Below are 16958 nucleotides of genomic sequence, written 5' to 3' on the forward strand. Positions count from 1 at the left end.
TTCCCAGGCACGGGCTGTGCCAAGGGGTGCGAAAGGGCAGAGTCCGCCCGGGAACAGCCAGAATTTGGCAGGGGGATGGAGCTTGATCCTTCCCCTGCTCCCACCACCGGCTCCAGGGAAGCGTCAGCACCCAAAGGGTGGGAGGGGAGGGGAGGAGAGGAGAGGGGAGGGGAGAGGGAGCGACCCCTCCCCAAAGCAGCACAAACAAGGAGGCGCAGCCAAATTTATCTCCCAGCAGAGGGGAAAATCAACAAAGCCCAAAGAAACCTTTACCCCAGGAGGAGCCGGCGGAGCGGGACGGACCGGCTGGACCGAGCCCGGAGGAGCCCGGGGGGTCCCTGGGAGGGGTCCCCGGGAGGTGCCGAGGGCTCGGGAGTGCCTCGGGCAGGTGGGAGGAAGGGTCAGGGATGGAGCCTCGGAGGGGAGGATGGAGCTGGGGGGGGAGGTCTCGGCCATAGCCCCTTCCCTCCCTCACGGCTCCGGGAGGTGGCGGGGAAGGACAGGAGGGGACAGGAGGGACAGCACGGTGGCTCCTGGAGGGATACGTGGCACCGGGCGTGGGGTTGGCCCCGTTTCCTCATTCCCCAGTGACACAAATGCCACTTTGTCCCGCCCGAACTCCGGACAGGTTTGGGGATTTCCGCCCTCTTGTCCCCAAAATCGCGAGGGTCAGGTTGGGGTTGGGGCAGGGGAAGCGCCCTGAGGTGGGAACAGAGCTGCTGTGCGGGTGGTGTGGCCTCTGATGTGTCGCTGTCCCCTCCGAGGTGTCACCGAGGGGGAAGAGTCACCTCTAAGGTGTCACCACGGGGGTACTGTCCCCTCCAAGGTGTCACTAAGGGGTAAGAGTCCCCTCCAGGCTGTCACCACGAGGACATCATCCCCTCCAAGGTGTCACCAAGGCAGAAAAGTCCCCTCCAGTGTGTCACGGCAAGGTCACTGTCCCCTCCAGGTGTCACCATGAATGCACCGTCCCCTCCGAGATGTCACCATGGAGGAATTGTCCCCTCCCAGGTGTCACCACGGAGCATTGTCCCCTCCCAGCTGTCACCCTGAAGGCCCCATCCCCTCTGAGCCATCACCGCGAGGTCCCTGTCCCCTCCAGGGTGTCACCACAGGGCCACCGTGGGGTGTCCCTGCTCCCTGCCTCCCACGCTGGTGGTGGCATTGTCCCCACCACCTGTCCCCAACGGGGGAGGCGACAGAACAGGACAGGACCCCCTCCCCTCCCCGCCGCGGCTCCGCCTCCTCGCCCCGCGGGGTTGGAGCAGCTCCAGGGAAAACAAAACAAAACAAAAAAAACCAACAAAAAAAACCCAGCCGAGTTTGGGCCACATCCGCCGGCGTGCGACACCGCACGGCCCCGGGGGTGGCACACAGCCAGCCCCGCGGTGGCACCCGGGGCACGACTGGGGACAGGAGAGGGTGGCAGCAATGGGGGGCAGGGGGGGACTGGCAGAGAATTCTCCGTCCCTGTGACACCCCCAGGGCGCCCAGAGGGGAACCCGGAGTTCCAAAGGGGCACCTGAGGGTGCCCAAAGGGTACCAGGGGTGTCCAAAGGGGTCTCGGGGTTGCCCAAAGTGGTCCCGGGGTTGCCCAAAGGGAACCCGGGGGTGTCCAAGGGGTACCCGGGGGCCTCCCAGGTTTTCACCCTTCACCCTCCCAGCACCCCCTGGGGTGGCTGCACCCTGGGGTGTCGCGTTTTGTCCCCCCCTCCCCTGCCAGGAAGCCGCACGCCCAGGAGCCCTCGAGCAGGAAGGAAGTCGCCCTGGGGATTTTTTATCTCTCTCCTTCGCTCAGAGCCGCCTACGCACCCCCAGAACCCCGATTTGGCAGCGCAGCCCGGCCGGGACCCCCTCCCCAGGCCCGCAGAGAGGCCCCGGCACGGCAAAGGTACCGGGGGGATCCGGGGGTGAGACCAGGCCGGACTGAGCTGAGATTGAGCTGGAATGGAACGGGGATGGAGCCGGGATGGAGCCGGAGATAGAGGCGGGGATGGGGCAGGGATGGAGCCGGGGATGGAGCCGGGGATTGAACTGGGATTGAGAAGAAATGGAGCCGGGGATGGAGCCAGGATGGACAAGGGGATGGACCCGAGGATTGACCTGGGATGGAGCTGGGGATGGAACTGTGATGGAGCTGGGGATGGAACTGTGATGGAGCTGGAATAAAACCAGGGATGAAGCCGGGGATAGAGCCGGGATGGAGCTGGGATGGAACCGGGGATGGAGCCGGGGATGAAGCCGGGATTGAGATGGGATGGAGCCGGGAAGGACAAGGGGATGGAGCCGAGGATTGACCTGGGATGGAGCTGGGGATGGAACTGGAATAAAACCAGGGATGAAGCCGGGGATAGAGCCGGGATTGAGCTGGGATGGATTTGGGATGGAGCAGGGATTGAGCAGGGATGGAACCGGGGATGGAGCTGGAATAAAACCGGGGATGAAGCCGGGATTGAGATGGGATGGAGCCGGGAAGGACAAGGGGATGGAGCCGAGGATTGACCTGGGATGGAGCTGGGGATGGAACCGGGATGGAGCTGGAATAAAACCAGGGATGAAGCCGGGGATAGAGCCGGGATAGAGCTGGGATGGATTTGGGATGGAGCTGGGAGTCACCCCCATCTCCCCTTTCCTTGCAGCGCCCGCCATGGCCCCGCTGGGCGAGGAGACCCCGCTGATCGGTGGCCGCTCCTGCAGCCTCTCGTCGTCCGAGAGCGGCACCCTCCAGGTGTTCCTGTACCACCGAGTCCCCTCCCCGCTCCGAGCGCCCCCCGGCAGCGCCGCGGGCTCGCTCAGCTTCCCCTGTGGCGAGTACACGGCCGAGGAGCTGTGCGTGAGCGCTGCCAAAGCCTGCGGTGAGAGAGGGGTGCGGGGTCCTGGCGGTGGGAATTGGAATTTGGGCTGTTCTGGGTGTGAGAATGGGGATTTGGGATGTGGGAATGGGGTTCTGGATGTTCTGGGTATGGGAATGGAGGGTTCTGGGTGTGGGGTCCTGGGGGTGGGAATGGGGTTCTGGATGTTCTGGGTATGGGAATGGGGATTGGGGATATGGGAAGGGGGGGTTCTGGGTGTGGGGTTAAGGGTGTGGGAATGGGGTTCTGGGGGTGGGTACAGGGAGTTCTGGGTGTGGGGTTCTGGCTGTGGGAATTGGTTCCTGGATACAGGAATGAGGTTCTGGATGTGGGTACAGGGTTCTTGATGTGAGAATGGGCCCCTGTGCTTGTCCTCAGTGGGGAATTTTGTCTGTGGGTCTGGATCCCGGTGGGTCTGGGGTTCTGGTTTGGGTTCAGGGTGCTGTGCTCACCCTCAGTCACCAATTCTGGTTGTGGGCTCTGCATTCCAGCTCTGGGTTTGGGGTTTCAGCTCGGGGTCCTGGTTCTGGGTTTGGGGTCATCTTTAATGGGGAATCTTGGCTTTAGGGTCTGGATTCCAGCTCTGGGTTTGGGGTTCTGGTTCTGGACTCAGAGTTCTGTGCTTGTCATCAAAGGAGGTCTTGGCTGTGGGCTCTGAATCCCGGCTGTGGATTTGGGATCCTGGCTTGTGGGTTTGGGCTATCAACTAAAGGCTTGGGCTACCAGCTGTGGGTTTGGGATCCTGGAAATGGATTTGGGGTCCTGGCTGTGGATTTGGGGTCCTGGCTGTGAGCTTTGGCTACCAACCAAAGGTTTGTGCTCCCAGCTGAGGGTCTGGGATCCCGTCGTGACCTCAGGATTCCGGTGTTGGGCTCAGGGTCCCGTGCACGTCCTTGCCAGGGGATCCTGGCCGTGGCTTTGGGGTCCCAGCCCTGTCCCTGGGCGGGGGTCCCAGCCCTGCTCTCGGTCCCCAGGGGTGCTGCCCGTGTGCCACCCGCTCTTTGCCCTGGCCACGGAGGATCTGAGCTGCTGGTTCCCCCCCAACCACGTGTTCAGCGTGGATGAGTCCTGCAGCCAGCTCGTGGTGTACAGGATCAGGTACAGCCCCCGCCCGGCTCCTGCCGCCCCCCGATAGATTTTGGGGTCGGGGTCTCTGGGGGAGGCAGCGCTGAGACCCCTCCGTTGTCCCCCCCCATCAGGTTTTTCTTCCCCAACTGGTGCGGACTGGGACAGTCCCATCGCTTCCAGCTGCTCAACGACCGGGCCAGCCCCGTCCTGGATTACCCCGTCATTGATTACCTGTTCGCCCAGGTGAGCGCTGCCAGCCTGGCTCCTCCTCCTCGTCTTGGTCCAATACTCAGCTAAAAAACTCTTTAACAATTTAAAGTTACAAAGTGTGTTTATTCAGCGCTGGGCAGCAGCGTGGGGTAACCCTCACTGCCAAATTACAGGTGCTCACAGAATCTGTTTATGGACAAAAGTTTTAAATAATTACATATTCATAACACCAGCCCCTCCCGTTCCCCTCGCCTCCTGTGGTAATTAGCTTGACTGGCTATTAAGCACGCGTGGTTGGCTTCTTAAATTAAGTCTGGGGTCGTTTTTGTGGGGAGGGGTCTTAAAAAGAGGAAGTAAGGAGAGTCTTCTTCGCCCTGAGCTCTTCTATCGATGACAATACAAATGGCTTCTGGGAAAACTCCAATTTCCCGAAGAATTAGTTTATGGTTGCAATTGTTCGCGTTTCTTTGGATCTGTTTATGAGTTTCATCTTTTCCCATTGTTCCTCCTCATCCTCTCCAACTCCTGGCGGTGTTTTTGGGGGGGCTCTGAACCTTCTCCTCTTCCTCCTCCTCATCCTCCCCAGCCCCCGGAGTTCTCCCAAAGCTCACCAGGGGATACCAGGGGGTCTTTTTGGGGTGCTCTGACCTCTCTCCTCCTCATCCTCCTCCTTCTCCTCCTTCTCCTCCTTCTCTCCAACTCCCTGCACCTCGTGCTCGAGGTGTTTTTGGGGGGCTCTGAACCTTCTCCTCCTCCTCCTCTTCCTCCTCCGGTGCCCGGGGGATGTGACTCCTCTTCCCTGGCTCACCTGGAGCTGCTCGTGGCCACCCCAAATGGCCGAGATGGGGTCACTCTGTCCCCTGGAGGGGGTGACAGAGCAGCAGAGCCCGGGCAGGATGTGACCCCCACGGGCTCTGCGACACCAGGGTGACACGAGCACGGCTCGGGGGGGGTCTCCGGGGATGGGAGAACCCCCCCCCCCGAGCCTCGCTCCCCACCCAGTCCCGCAGTGATTTCATCGGGGGCCGCGTGGCCGTGGGGCTGAGCCTGCCCTCGCAGGAGCAGTGCCTGAGCCTGGCCGTGCTGGACATGCTGCGCATCGCCAAGGAGCAGCGGCAGAGCCCCGCGCAGGTGTGCAGCCACGTCAGGTGAGCCGGGAGGGGACAGAGGGACACTCACGGGACAGCCCGGCATGGCTGGGGACAGCCTGAATCCCGTGGGGACAGTGTGACATCAATGGGGACAGCCTGGCACCCCTAGGGACACCCCAAACACTCCCTGGGACACCCCCGGACACATCCTGACACCCCGACACCCTCTGGGACACCCATGGGACATCCCTGGGGTCACCCCCGGACACATTCTGATACCCCATCACCCTCTGGGGACACTCTGGGGCACCCTGGTACCCTTGGGGACACCCCACCACTCCCTGGCGACACCCTGGGACACCCCCAGGGATATCCTGGTACCCTTGGGGACATCCCAACACCCCCAGGGACACCCCTGGGACCCCCCCCCCGGGCACATCCTGACACCCCGATACCCTTGTGACATTCCTGGGGACACCCCCGGGGACATCCTGGTACCCTTGGGGACACCCCAACCCCCTCTGGGACACCCTTGGGCACATCCTGGCACCCCGACACCCTCTGGGACAGCCCCGGGGACCCTTGGGGACACCCTGGGACACCCCCAGGGATATCCTGGTACCCTTGGGGACACCCCAACATCCCCAGGGACATCCCTGGGCACACCCTGGCACCCGCGGGCACACCCCAAACACCCCTGGAGACACCCCCAGGGATATCCCGGTACCCTTGGGGACACCCCAACCCCCTCTGGGCACACCTTAACACCCCAACACCCCCCGGGGGACACCCCTGGGACCCTCCCCGCAGTTACAAGTCGTGCCTGCCGGCTCCACTGCGGACTCAGATCCAACAACACAACTTCGTGACCCGCAAACGCCTCCGCCGGCGCTTCGGCAAATCCCTGCGGCGCCTCGGGGGCTGCCACACGGACGGGCCCCACCTGAAACTCAAATACCTGCTGGACCTGGAGCGCCTCCAGCGCCGCCGCAGCGAGGAGACTTTCCCCGTGCGCTCGCCAGCATCGGCAGCGCCTATCGCGATCCACGTGTCCGGAGATAGCGGCGTGTCCTGGAGCTGCGGAGGCTCCGAGGTGCCCGCGGGGTGGCTGGGAGGGGTGCGGGGAGTTGGGTGTGGTTGCTGGTTGGGGTGTTAACCCTTTAGATGCGGCGGGAATAAGAGGCGTAGCTACGTGGTTGCTGTGGGGATAGGAGAGAGAGGAGTTTATTTTAAAGCGCGTTGTTTAATTAGAGCCTCTCGCAACTCCAAAAGCTGATGGGATAATTGGGAAAACGCCCGTGGGGCAGCACCTGAGTCCACCCCAGGTGTGGATGTTTGTTACGAATTCCGTTCTGTTTTGACCGAGTTATCGCCCTGGGAGCTGAACAAACTGTCAGCCTGGGAGCGGAGCTGAGAGAGCACCAGAAGCTCCAGCCCGAGAATGATTTTTCCAGGCTGTGATTTTTCCCAGCTCTCCAACAGCGTGTCCACAAGTTGGGTGGAGGGGTTGTCACCTTGGCTGTCCCCTCGTAGAGCCGCCAGCACTTCTGCGACTTCCCCGATATCGCCGACATCAGCATCAAGCAGGCGGCGAGTCGCGATGGTGGCGCCGTGGAGACCCGGCTGGTCACCGTCACCAAGGCGGACAACCGGGTATTGGTGAGCTCGGGGAAGGTTTGGGGAGCCCCGGGAGGGATGGAAGGGACAAGGGGATGACGCCAAACTGATCGGCGGGAATTATTTTATAACTCGTCAGAAATGAGAGTTCTAAAGTAGGAATGCATTTATTCAGCGCTGAGGTGCGCGGGGATAATTCCTCCCCAAAGCACGCACCCCAAAACTTCAAATCCTGCTCAATTTTATTCCCTAAATTTAGGATTACACAATTCACTCATACATATTCATGTTAGGACGATGTTAGGCCACGCCTCGCCTCGCATTTAAATGAACCAAAAGTGGTTTTGCGCTTTTGGATCCCAATTCGGGGCTCGTCGGGGGTCTCTGATGAAGGCTTCCAAACTCTTCATCACGCTTAAACTTTTCAACTTTATCTCCAGAGCCTCTGAGCCTTTTGGGGACCTTGAGATCAGCTCTTGCTGGTTTAGGGGTTTGGATTTATCCTTTATCACAGGAGGTGGAGTTCCCCACGCTGCGGGAGGCTCGCTCCTTCGTGGCCCTGCTCGATGGCTACTACCGGCTGACGGCGGATGCCCAGCACTATTTCTGCAGGGAGGTGGCACCTCCGAGGCTGCTGGAGGACCTGGAGAATCAGTGCCACGGGCCCATCAGGTGGGTACCGAGACCCCCCCCCGAGCAGCCCCGAGCCCGAGGGGACGCGGGGAGGGAGGGGACAGAGTCACCCCTGGCACGGGGGGTGGGCACAGGGGGTGGCCGCGATGTCCCCGAGGGGCACCACGGCCATCCCCACCCCTGAGCAGCGCCGAGTTCGCGGTGAACAAGCTGGAGGCGGCCGGGGGTGCCCCGGGGCTGTTCCTGCTGCGCCGCAGCCCCCAGGATTTCGACAGTTACCTGCTGACCGTGTGCGTCCAGGTGAGACCCCCCAGGGATTTGGGGGCACTGGGAGGGCAACACAGCCCTGGCACCTGCGGGGATGGTGACACGGGCACGGTGACACCCGCAGTGTCCCTTTGGGGGTGTCCCCAGGGTGCTGATCTTGGAAGTTTGGGGGACACAGGGACAGTGTCACCCGCGCTGTCCCTTTGGGGGGCTCCTGGGGGCCCTCAGGGTGCTGATCCCGAGGGTTTGGGGGGCACGGGCAAGGTGGCACCCGTGGTATCCCTTTGGGGGGGTCCCCATGGTGCTGATCCTGGAAGTTTGGGGGGTCACGGGGACGGTGTCACCCACGATGTCCCTTTGGGGGTGTCCCCAGGGCGCTGATCCCGGGGTGGGATTTCCCCACAGACGCGCTCGGGCCGGGATTACAAGCGGTGCCGGATCCGCCGGGACGAGGACGGATATTTGTGGCTGTCGGGGGTGGCACGGAGGTTCTGCAGCCTGCGGGACCTGCTGGGCACCTACGGGCACCGGGGGCTGCAGGCTGAGGGGGCACAAATGCGCCTGGAGGTGGCCTGTCCCCCCCGGCCCAAAGGTGACACGGGGGGTGGGGGGATCGCAGAGGGGGCACAGTGAGGTCACAGAGTGGCTGTATGACGTCACCAGGTGGGGGTCCCCTACCCGAGCCCCCCCTCACGCCCTCTCCTCCCCCCCCCTCCCAGAGAAGTCCAACCTGCTGATCGTTCGGAGCGGGGTCCCCTGTCCCCCCGGGTCCCCTCCCGCCCCCCGGCGCCGCAGCCTCCACCAGATGATGTTCCACAAGATCGACCCCCAGAGCCTGACACGGGTACAGGGGAGGGCAGGGACACCGGGGGGGGGGTGGCACGGGGGGGACAATTTCATCTTTTCCCATTGCTGCTCCTTTCTCCTCCTTTCTCCTCCTTCTCCTCCTCCTGGCAATGTCCCCGTGTCCCCCAGGGCGAGAGCCTGGGCCAGGGCTCCTTCACCCAGATCTACAAAGGCGTCAAACGGGAGCAGGACGAGGAGGACGGACCCCGGCAGACACCGGTGGTGCTCAAGGTCATGGACAGCAGCCACCAAAACTGCCTGGAGGTGAGGGGAGGGTGGCACTGCCACCTCCAGGATGTCACCTGGGGGTCCCTAAGGCCCGTCCTGAGCCCTGTGTCCCTGTCCCAGTCCTTCCTGGAGGCCGCCAGCACCATGAGCCAGCTGTCCCACAAACACCTGGTGCTGCTGCACGGCGTCAGCCTCGGCAAGGACAGTGAGTGTCCGGCGGGGTGGTGGCCACGGTGCCACCCGGGCACCTCCTGAGCCCTTTTGTGGGCACCCCCTGACGCCCCCCCCCGTGTGCCCCCCAGGTGTGATGGTGCAGGAGCACGTCCTGCACGGGCCCCTGGACCTGTACCTGCACAAGAAGCGCGGCGCGGTGACCACGGGCTGGAAGCTGACGGTGGCCAAGCAGTTGGCCTATGCCCTCAACTACCTGGTGAGCCCACAGAGTGTCCTGCAGCTCCCCTGGCGCCATCCCATGGTTTTCCTCGTGTCCTTGTCCTGTGGATCTCCAGATTCTGGGTCCCCTGGGTTCCCTGTGCTGGATCCTGCAGCAGCCGCGCAGCCCTGCGGGCCCAGGGCATGCACGGGAGGCCATGGATCCTGTAATCCTTATCCCATGGATCCTGTAATCCATATCCCATGGATCCTGCAATCCTTATCCCATGGATCCTGCAATCCCCATCCCATGGATCCTGCAATCCCCATCCCATGGATCCTGCAATCCCCATCCCATGGATCCTGTAATCCCCATCCCATGGATCCTGCAATCCCCATCCCATGGATCCCATACATCCCCATCCCATGGATCCCATATATCCCCATCCCATGGATCCTGCAGTCCCCATCCCATGGATCCCACACATCCCCATAATCCCATAGATCCCACATTTGTATCCCATAGATCCCTATCCCACACACCCCACACACCCCACATCCCATGGATCCCATAGATCCCACACATCCATATCCCATAGATCCCATGGATCCCATAGATCCCATGGATCCACCCCCCACAGCTCCCACCCATCCTCGGTGCTCCCCCCAGCCCACCCAAGTGCCTGGGCCCCCCCTGAGGGTCCCCATCCCTCTTTCCCCCATCCAGGAGGACAAGAAAATCCCACACGGGAACGTCTCTGCCAAGAAGGTGCTGCTGGCCCGGGAGGGGGACACGGCCGGGGGGAGCCCCCCCTTCATCAAACTCAACGACCCCGGGGTCAGCATCACCGTCCTGGCCCCGGACAGTGAGTGAGGGGTCCTGGGGGTCCTGGGGTGATGGGTCTGGGGTCCTGGTTCTGGGTTTGGGCTCCTGGGTTTGGGTTTGAGCTGTTTTGGTTTTGTGCTCCTCCTCAAAGGGGGGTCCTGGCTGTGGTTTCTGGATTCCAGCTCTGGGTTTTGGGTCCTGGTTCTGGGTTTGGGCTCCTGGTTCTGGGTTTGGGCTCCTGGTTCTGGGTTTGGGGTCCTGTGCTCACCCCCAAAGCCAGGTCCTGGCTGTGGGCTCCCAAATCCCCTCCACCAAACTCAACCCCCCCGGGGTCAGCGTCACCCTCCTGGCCCGGGACAGTGACTGAGGGGTCCGGGGGGGTTCTGGGGGGTCCTGGGGGGTTCTGAGCCCCCCGTGGCTGAGCGGGCCCGGCTGCCCCGCAGTGCTGCTGGAGCGGATCCCATGGGTGGCCCCCGAGTGTGTCAGAGATCCCGGGAGCCTGGGGCTGCCGGCCGACAAGTGGGGCTTTGGAGCCACCCTCTGGGAGATCTTCAGTGGGGGGAACATGCCCCTGAGCCTGCTGGAGCCCCAGAGGGTGAGGCTGAGCCCAGCATCCCGCTGGATCCCGGCATTCCTGGCCCATCCCGGCATTCCTGGCCCATCCCGGCATTCCTGGCCCATCCCATTGCACCCCAACCCTCCTGTCCCTTCCCGCCCCATCCCAGCCCTTCTTCCCTGCCCAATTCCATCCCGATCCTCCCATCCCGTCCTGTGGGTCTCATAAATCCCATCCCACAAATCTCATCCCATAAATCCCATCAATCTCATCCCAAAATCCCATAAATCCGATCAATCTCATCCCAAAATCCCATCCCATCCCATCCCTAAATCCCATCCCAAAATCCAATCCCATCCCATAAATCTCATCCCAAAATCCCATCCCATCCCATAAATCTCATCCCAAAATCCCCCATCCCATCCCATCCCATCCATCAATCCCATCAACCCATGCCATCCCATCAATCCCATAAATCCCATCCATCCCATCCCATCAATCCCATCCCTCCTGCCCCATCCCCCATCTCAGAGCCCTTCGGGGTCACTTTGGGGGTCCCGATCCCCCCCCTTCCCCCCACAGAAACTGGAATTCTACCGGAGCCGCCAGCACCTCCCAGCCCCCAAGTGGCCGGAGCTGGCCACGCTGGTGGCCCAGTGCATGGAATACGAGCCCCAGCGCCGGCCCTGCTTCCGCGCCCTCATCCGCGACCTCAACAGCCTCATCACCTCCGGTGGGCACCGGGACGGGCCGGGGGGACCCCGGGGGGGACCCCACGGTGGCCTCACCCCCCCCTTCCCGCAGACTACGAGCTGCTGTCGGACCTGTCCCCCACGGATGTGACGCTCCGGGATGGCTTCTGGGGCCACGATTCGCTCGCCATGAGCCACGATCCCGAGCACTTCCAGGAGCGGCACCTCAAGTACATCTCGCTGCTGGGCAAGGTGGGGGTGCGGGGACCCCAAAACTCAGCTCAGCCGCTCTCCCCTTCCCTGATTTGGGGGGGTGGGAGATCCTGGCTGTGCTGGGGAAAAAAAAAATTCCTGAGAGTCTCCTGCTCTCTGTGTGTGTGTGGGGCGGGGGAGGTTTGGGAGGGATAAGGTGCTGGGAATGGGGCAGGGAATGGGGTGAGAATGAGAACGGAATGGGGCAGGGAACGGGGCTGGGAAGGCAAGGATAGGGAAGGGAATGGGACAGGGAATGGGGTGGAAATGGGGCAAAGAATGGGGCGGGGAATGAAGCAGGGAATGGACAGGAATGGGACGGGAAATGGGACTGGGAATGGGGCAGGGAAGGCAGGGATGGGGTGGGAATGGGGAAGGGAATGGACAGGAATGGGATGGGGAATAGGGCTGGGATGGGATGGGGAATTGGGCTGGGATGGGCAGGGAATGAGAAGGGAATGGGGCGGGAATTGGGGCAGGGAATGGACAGGAATGGGATGGGGAGTAGGGATCGGATGGGAAGGGAATGGGGTGGAAATGGGGCAGAGAATGGGGCAAAGAATGGGGCTGGGAATGAAGCAGGGAATGGACAGGAATGGGGTGGGAATGGACAGGAATGGGATGGGGAATAGGGCTGGGATGGGCAGGGAATGAGAAGGGAATGGGGTGGGAATTGGGGCAGGGAATGGGATGGGGAACAGGGCTGGGATGGGAAGGGAATGGGGCAGGGAATGGGGCTGGGAGCAGGCAGGGATCCCCAACACGCACTTCCCTGCATCCAGGGGAATTTTGGGAGTGTGGAGCTGTGCCGCTACGACCCCCTGGGCGACAGCACGGGCGAGCTGGTGGCCGTGAAGAAGCTGCAGCAGGATTCGGCCAAGGAAATTCGGGATTTCGAGCGGGAGATCCAAATCCTGCACTCGCTGCAGCACGACTTCATCGTCCGCTACCGGGGAGTCTGCTACAGCCGAGGTGAGCTGGGAATGGGGCGGGAATGGGGCAGGGAATGGGGCAGGAATGGGGTGGGAATAGGGTAGGGAATGAGGCAGGGATTGGGGTGGGGAATAGACAGAGATTGGGGTGGGGAATGGGGCAGGAATGGGACAGAGAATGGGGCTGTGACTGGGGCAGGGAATGGGGCAGGAATGGAGCGGGAATAGGGTAGGAAATGGGGCAGGAATGGGACAGGGAATAGGGCGGGAATGGAGCGGGAATAGGGTAGGAAATGGGGCAGGAATGGGACAGGGAATAGGGCGGGAATGGGACAGGGAATAGGGCGGGAATGGGGCGGGAATAGGGTAGGAAATGGGGCAGGAATGGGACAGGGAATGGGGCGGGAATAGGGTAGGGAATGGGGCAGGGAACAGGGCGGGAATGGGGCGGGAATAGGGTAGGAAATGGGGCAGGAATGGGACAGGGAATGGGGCGGGAATAGGGTAGGGAATGGGGCAGGGAATAGGGCGGGAACGGAGCGGGAATGGGGTAGGAAATGGGGCAGGAATGGGGCAGGAATGGGGCTGGGCTCTAGCAGGGATCCCCGATCCCGGCTCCGACCATCCTGAATTTATGTCCAGGAATGCGCGGGCTGCGCCTGGTGATGGAATTCCTGCCCAATGGCTGCCTGCGGGATTTCCTGCAGAAGAACCAGTCCCGGCTGGAGCACGGGACGCTGCTCCTGTACGCCTGGCAGATCTGCAAGGTGGGATCGGGGCACGGGGGGGGGAAACGGGGCGGGAACCGTGCCCTGGGTCAGCCAAGGGTCCCTGCCCAGCCCCGGCTCCTGTCCCTGCCAGCGGCTCTGTCCTGGCCAGAACAATGCCATGGGTCACCAAGGGTCACCCAAGGGTCATTGTCCAGCCCTGGGGACACTCCTGGCTCCTGTCCCTGCCCAGCAGCGCCTCCAGACCGGAGCAATCCCTCACTCCCCCCTCGGGATGGGACCCAGCCGGGATGAGCCCCCAGGGACCCTCATCTATGGACCCTCACCCGGGGTCACCCAGGGACCCTCACCCCAGGGACCCTCACCCGGGGACCCTCACCCGGAGACCCTCACCTGGAGCCCCTCACCCGGGGTCACCCAGGGACCCTCACCCCGGAACCCTCACCGGGGTCACCCAGGGACCCTCCCCCGGGGACCCTCACTTGGGGACCCTCACCTGGAGTCACCCAGGGACCCTCACCCATCCCTGGGGTCTCTGCGGGGTCCCCGCTCCCCTCGAGCTCGCCCCTCCCGGCAGGGCATGGAGTACCTGGGGGCGCAGCGCTGCGTGCACCGGGACCTGGCGAGCAGGAACATCCTGGTGGAGAGCGACAGCCACGTCAAGATCGGCGACTTCGGGCTGGCCAAGCTGCTCCCGCAGGACAAGGATTATTACGTGGTGCGGGAACCCGGCCAGAGCCCCGTTTTCTGGTGAGGGGGGGACACCGGGAGGGCTGGAATTCCAGCGGGATGCGGGGCTCGGGATCTGCTTTTCCCTTCTCAAAAATCTCCTTTTCCCGGGGCTGAGAATCTCCTTTTCCTGGGATTTAAAATCTCCTTTTCCCGGGACTCAGATTTCCTTTTTCCTTCTCAGATTTCCTTGTTCCCATCTCAAAATCCCCTTTTCCTGGGCCTGAGAATCCACTTTTCCCGGGGCTCAAAATCTCCTTTTTCCTTCTCAGAATTCACTTTTCCCACCTCAAAATCTCCTTTTCCTTTCTCAGAATTCCCTTTTCCTGGGACTCAAAATCCCCCTTTCCCGGGACTCAGATTCTTCCTTTGCCATCTCAAAATCCTCTTTTCCCAGAGCTCAGGATCCCCTTTTCCCATCTCTAAATCTCCTTTTCCTGTCTTAAAATCCCATTTTCCCATCTCAAAATCTCCTTTTCCCGTCTCAAAATCTCCTTTTCCCATCTCAGAATCTCCTTTTCCCATCTCAGAATCTCCTTTTCCCATCTCAGAATTCCCTTTTCCCGTCTCAAAATTCCCTTTTCCCGTCTCAAAATCCCCTTTTCCCATCTCAAAATCCCTTTTTTCCCGGCAGGTACGCTCCGGAATCCCTGGCTGACAACATTTTCTCCTGCGCCTCCGACGCCTGGAGCTTCGGGGTTCTGCTCTACGAGCTCTTCACCTTCAGCTCCAAGAGCAAGAGCCCCTCGGAGGTGACAATTCCGGGACGAGGAGGGGACAATTCCCGGGACATGGAGGGGACATTCCCTGGATAAAGAGGGGACAATTCCCAGGACAAAGATGGGATATTTCTCGGGAAAAGGAGGGGACATTTCCCTGGACAAAGAGGGGACAATTCCTGGAAAAAGAGCAGACATTTCCAGGGACAAAGAGGGGACAATTCCTGGAAAAAGAGCAGACATTTCCAGGGACAAGGAGGGGACATTTCCTTGCAAAGGAGGGGACAATTCTCAGGACATGGAGGGGACATTCCCGGGACAATGAGATGACATTTCCCGGGACAAAGATGGGATATTTCCCGGGAAAAGGAGGAGACAATTCCCGGGACCAAGAGGGGACAATTCCCAGGAAAAGGAGGGGACAATTCCTAGAAAAGGAGGGGACATTTCCCGGACAAGGAGGGGACATTTCCTGGAAAAAGAGGGGACATTTCCTGGGACGAGGAAGGAGAGACATTTCCCGGGACAAGGGGGGGTCATTCCATGAGCAAGGAGGTGACATTTCCTGGACAAGGAAGGGACAATTCCCAGGAAAAGGAGGGGACATTTCCAGGACATGGAGGGGACATTTCTGGGACAGGGAGGGGACAATTCCTGGAAAAAGAGGGGACATTTCCGGGACATTCCCTGGGCAAGGAGGGGACAATTCCCGGGACAAGGAGGGGACAATTCTCAGGACATGGAGGGGACATTCCCGGGACAAGGAGATGACATTTCCCGGGACAAAGATGGGATATTTCCCGGGACCCAGAGGGGACAATTCCCAGGAAAAGGAGGGGACAATTCCTAGAAAAGGAGGGGACATTTCCCGGGACATGGTGGGGACATTTCCCTGAGCAAGGAGGTGACATTTCCCGAGACGAGGAGGGGACAATTCCTGGAAAAAGAGCGGACATTTCCAGGGACTAGGAGGGGACAATTCCCAGGACAAAGAGGTGACAATTCCCAGGAAAAGGAGGTGACATTCCCAGGACAAAGAGGTGACATTCCCTATGGGATCACCCCCTCGTTTCTCAAGGATATTTTCCCCATCCCCGATTGTCCCGCAGGAATTTTTGCGGATGATGGGCACAGGGAAGCCGGCTCAGATCATCCTCCAGCTGCTGGAGCTCCTCAAGGACAACCGGCGCCTCCCGCTCCCCTCTGGCTGTCCCTCGGAGGTGACACCGCTGTCCCGGGGCTGTCCCCGCGGTGTCCTCCCCTCCCCGATGTCCTCATCGTGTCCCTTTGTCCCCTCCCCAGGTGTACGCGCTGATGATGAGCTGCTGGAATTTCTCCCCCGCTGCCAGACCCACTTTCGAGGAGTTGTCCCCCAAAATCGAGGAGCTGAGGGATGGCAGGAGCAAAACTCGGGGGTAGCCCCCTCCCCACAAAAAAAAATTCCCACCGGGATCCCCCCCCCTCCCCCAAAATCCACGGTGATTTCCCTGTGCTTTGTGGGGTGGCACGGCCCCGCTTTTCCCGGATCTTCCCTTCAGCTTTTCCTCCTTTTTTCCCTCCCTTCATGGCAAAATTGAGTCTCATTTCATTAAAATTTGGGACATTTTCCTTTCCCTTCAACTTTTCCTCCTTTTTTCCCTCCCTTCATGGCAGAATTCAGCCTCATTTTATTAAAATTTGGGACATTTTCCTTTCCCTTCAACTTTTCCCCCTTTTTTCCCTCCCTTCATGGCAAAATTGAGTCTTATTTTATTAAAGTTTAGTAAATTTTCCATCCCTTCAGTTTTCCCCTTTTTATCCCTCCCTTCATGGCAGAATTCAGCCTCATTTTCTTAAAATTTGTTACATTTTCAATCCCTTTGCCTTTCCCCCATTTTTCCTCTCCCCATGGCACAGTTCAGCCTAATTTTATTAAAATTTGGGAAATTTTCCATCCCTTTGGCTTTTCCCCCTTTTTTCCCCCCTTTTCCCCGTGGCAGAATTCAGTCTTGTTTTATTAAAATTTGGGAATTTTTCCATCCCTTCACTTTTTCCCCCTTTTTTACCTCCCTCCATGGCAGAATTCCGCCTCATTTAATTAAATTTTGTTACATTTTCCTGCTGGGATGGGGTTGAGGGGGGTGGGGTTGAGCACCGAGGGCTCCCAGAGCAGGACCAGCCTCGTTCCCGAGCGGGATTTGTCCCCGATTGTCCCCAAAGGAGCCCGGACCCCCCCCAGCCACAGAACCCAGGGGGTCAGGGATGGATTTATGGATTTTGGGTCCCTGTCCGAGGTGGTGGCACTGTCCCAGATGTCACCAGGAGCCACAAATCCCCCCTGGAGAGACCCCCAGGACCCCC

At 60.7% G+C, this 16958-nt stretch overlaps 1 protein-coding gene across 1 annotated transcript; it reads left to right on the top strand.

Moving 5' to 3' along the window:
- Positions 1-1774: 1774 nt before the first annotated feature.
- Positions 1775-16713, top strand: JAK3 (Janus kinase 3). The gene is made up of 24 exons (XM_014883009.2): positions 1775-1891; positions 2640-2855; positions 3827-3950; positions 4052-4163; positions 5133-5278; positions 6032-6314; positions 6755-6880; positions 7353-7510; positions 7660-7771; positions 8144-8330; positions 8458-8582; positions 8714-8848; positions 8933-9017; positions 9115-9242; positions 9912-10050; positions 10454-10605; positions 11149-11299; positions 11371-11510; positions 12293-12482; positions 13085-13209; positions 13748-13920; positions 14534-14651; positions 15728-15838; positions 15921-16713. The coding sequence occupies exons 2-24, from the start codon at positions 2648-2650 to the stop codon at positions 16035-16037; spliced, it is 3345 nt and encodes a 1114-aa protein (XP_014738495.1). The 5' UTR covers positions 1775-1891; positions 2640-2647; the 3' UTR covers positions 16038-16713.
- Positions 16714-16958: the final 245 nt, after the last annotated feature.

This window comes from Sturnus vulgaris, chromosome 26 (assembly GCF_052056855.1).
Source record: "Sturnus vulgaris isolate bStuVul1 chromosome 26, bStuVul1.hap1, whole genome shotgun sequence".
NCBI classification, from domain to species: domain Eukaryota; kingdom Metazoa; phylum Chordata; class Aves; order Passeriformes; family Sturnidae; genus Sturnus; species Sturnus vulgaris.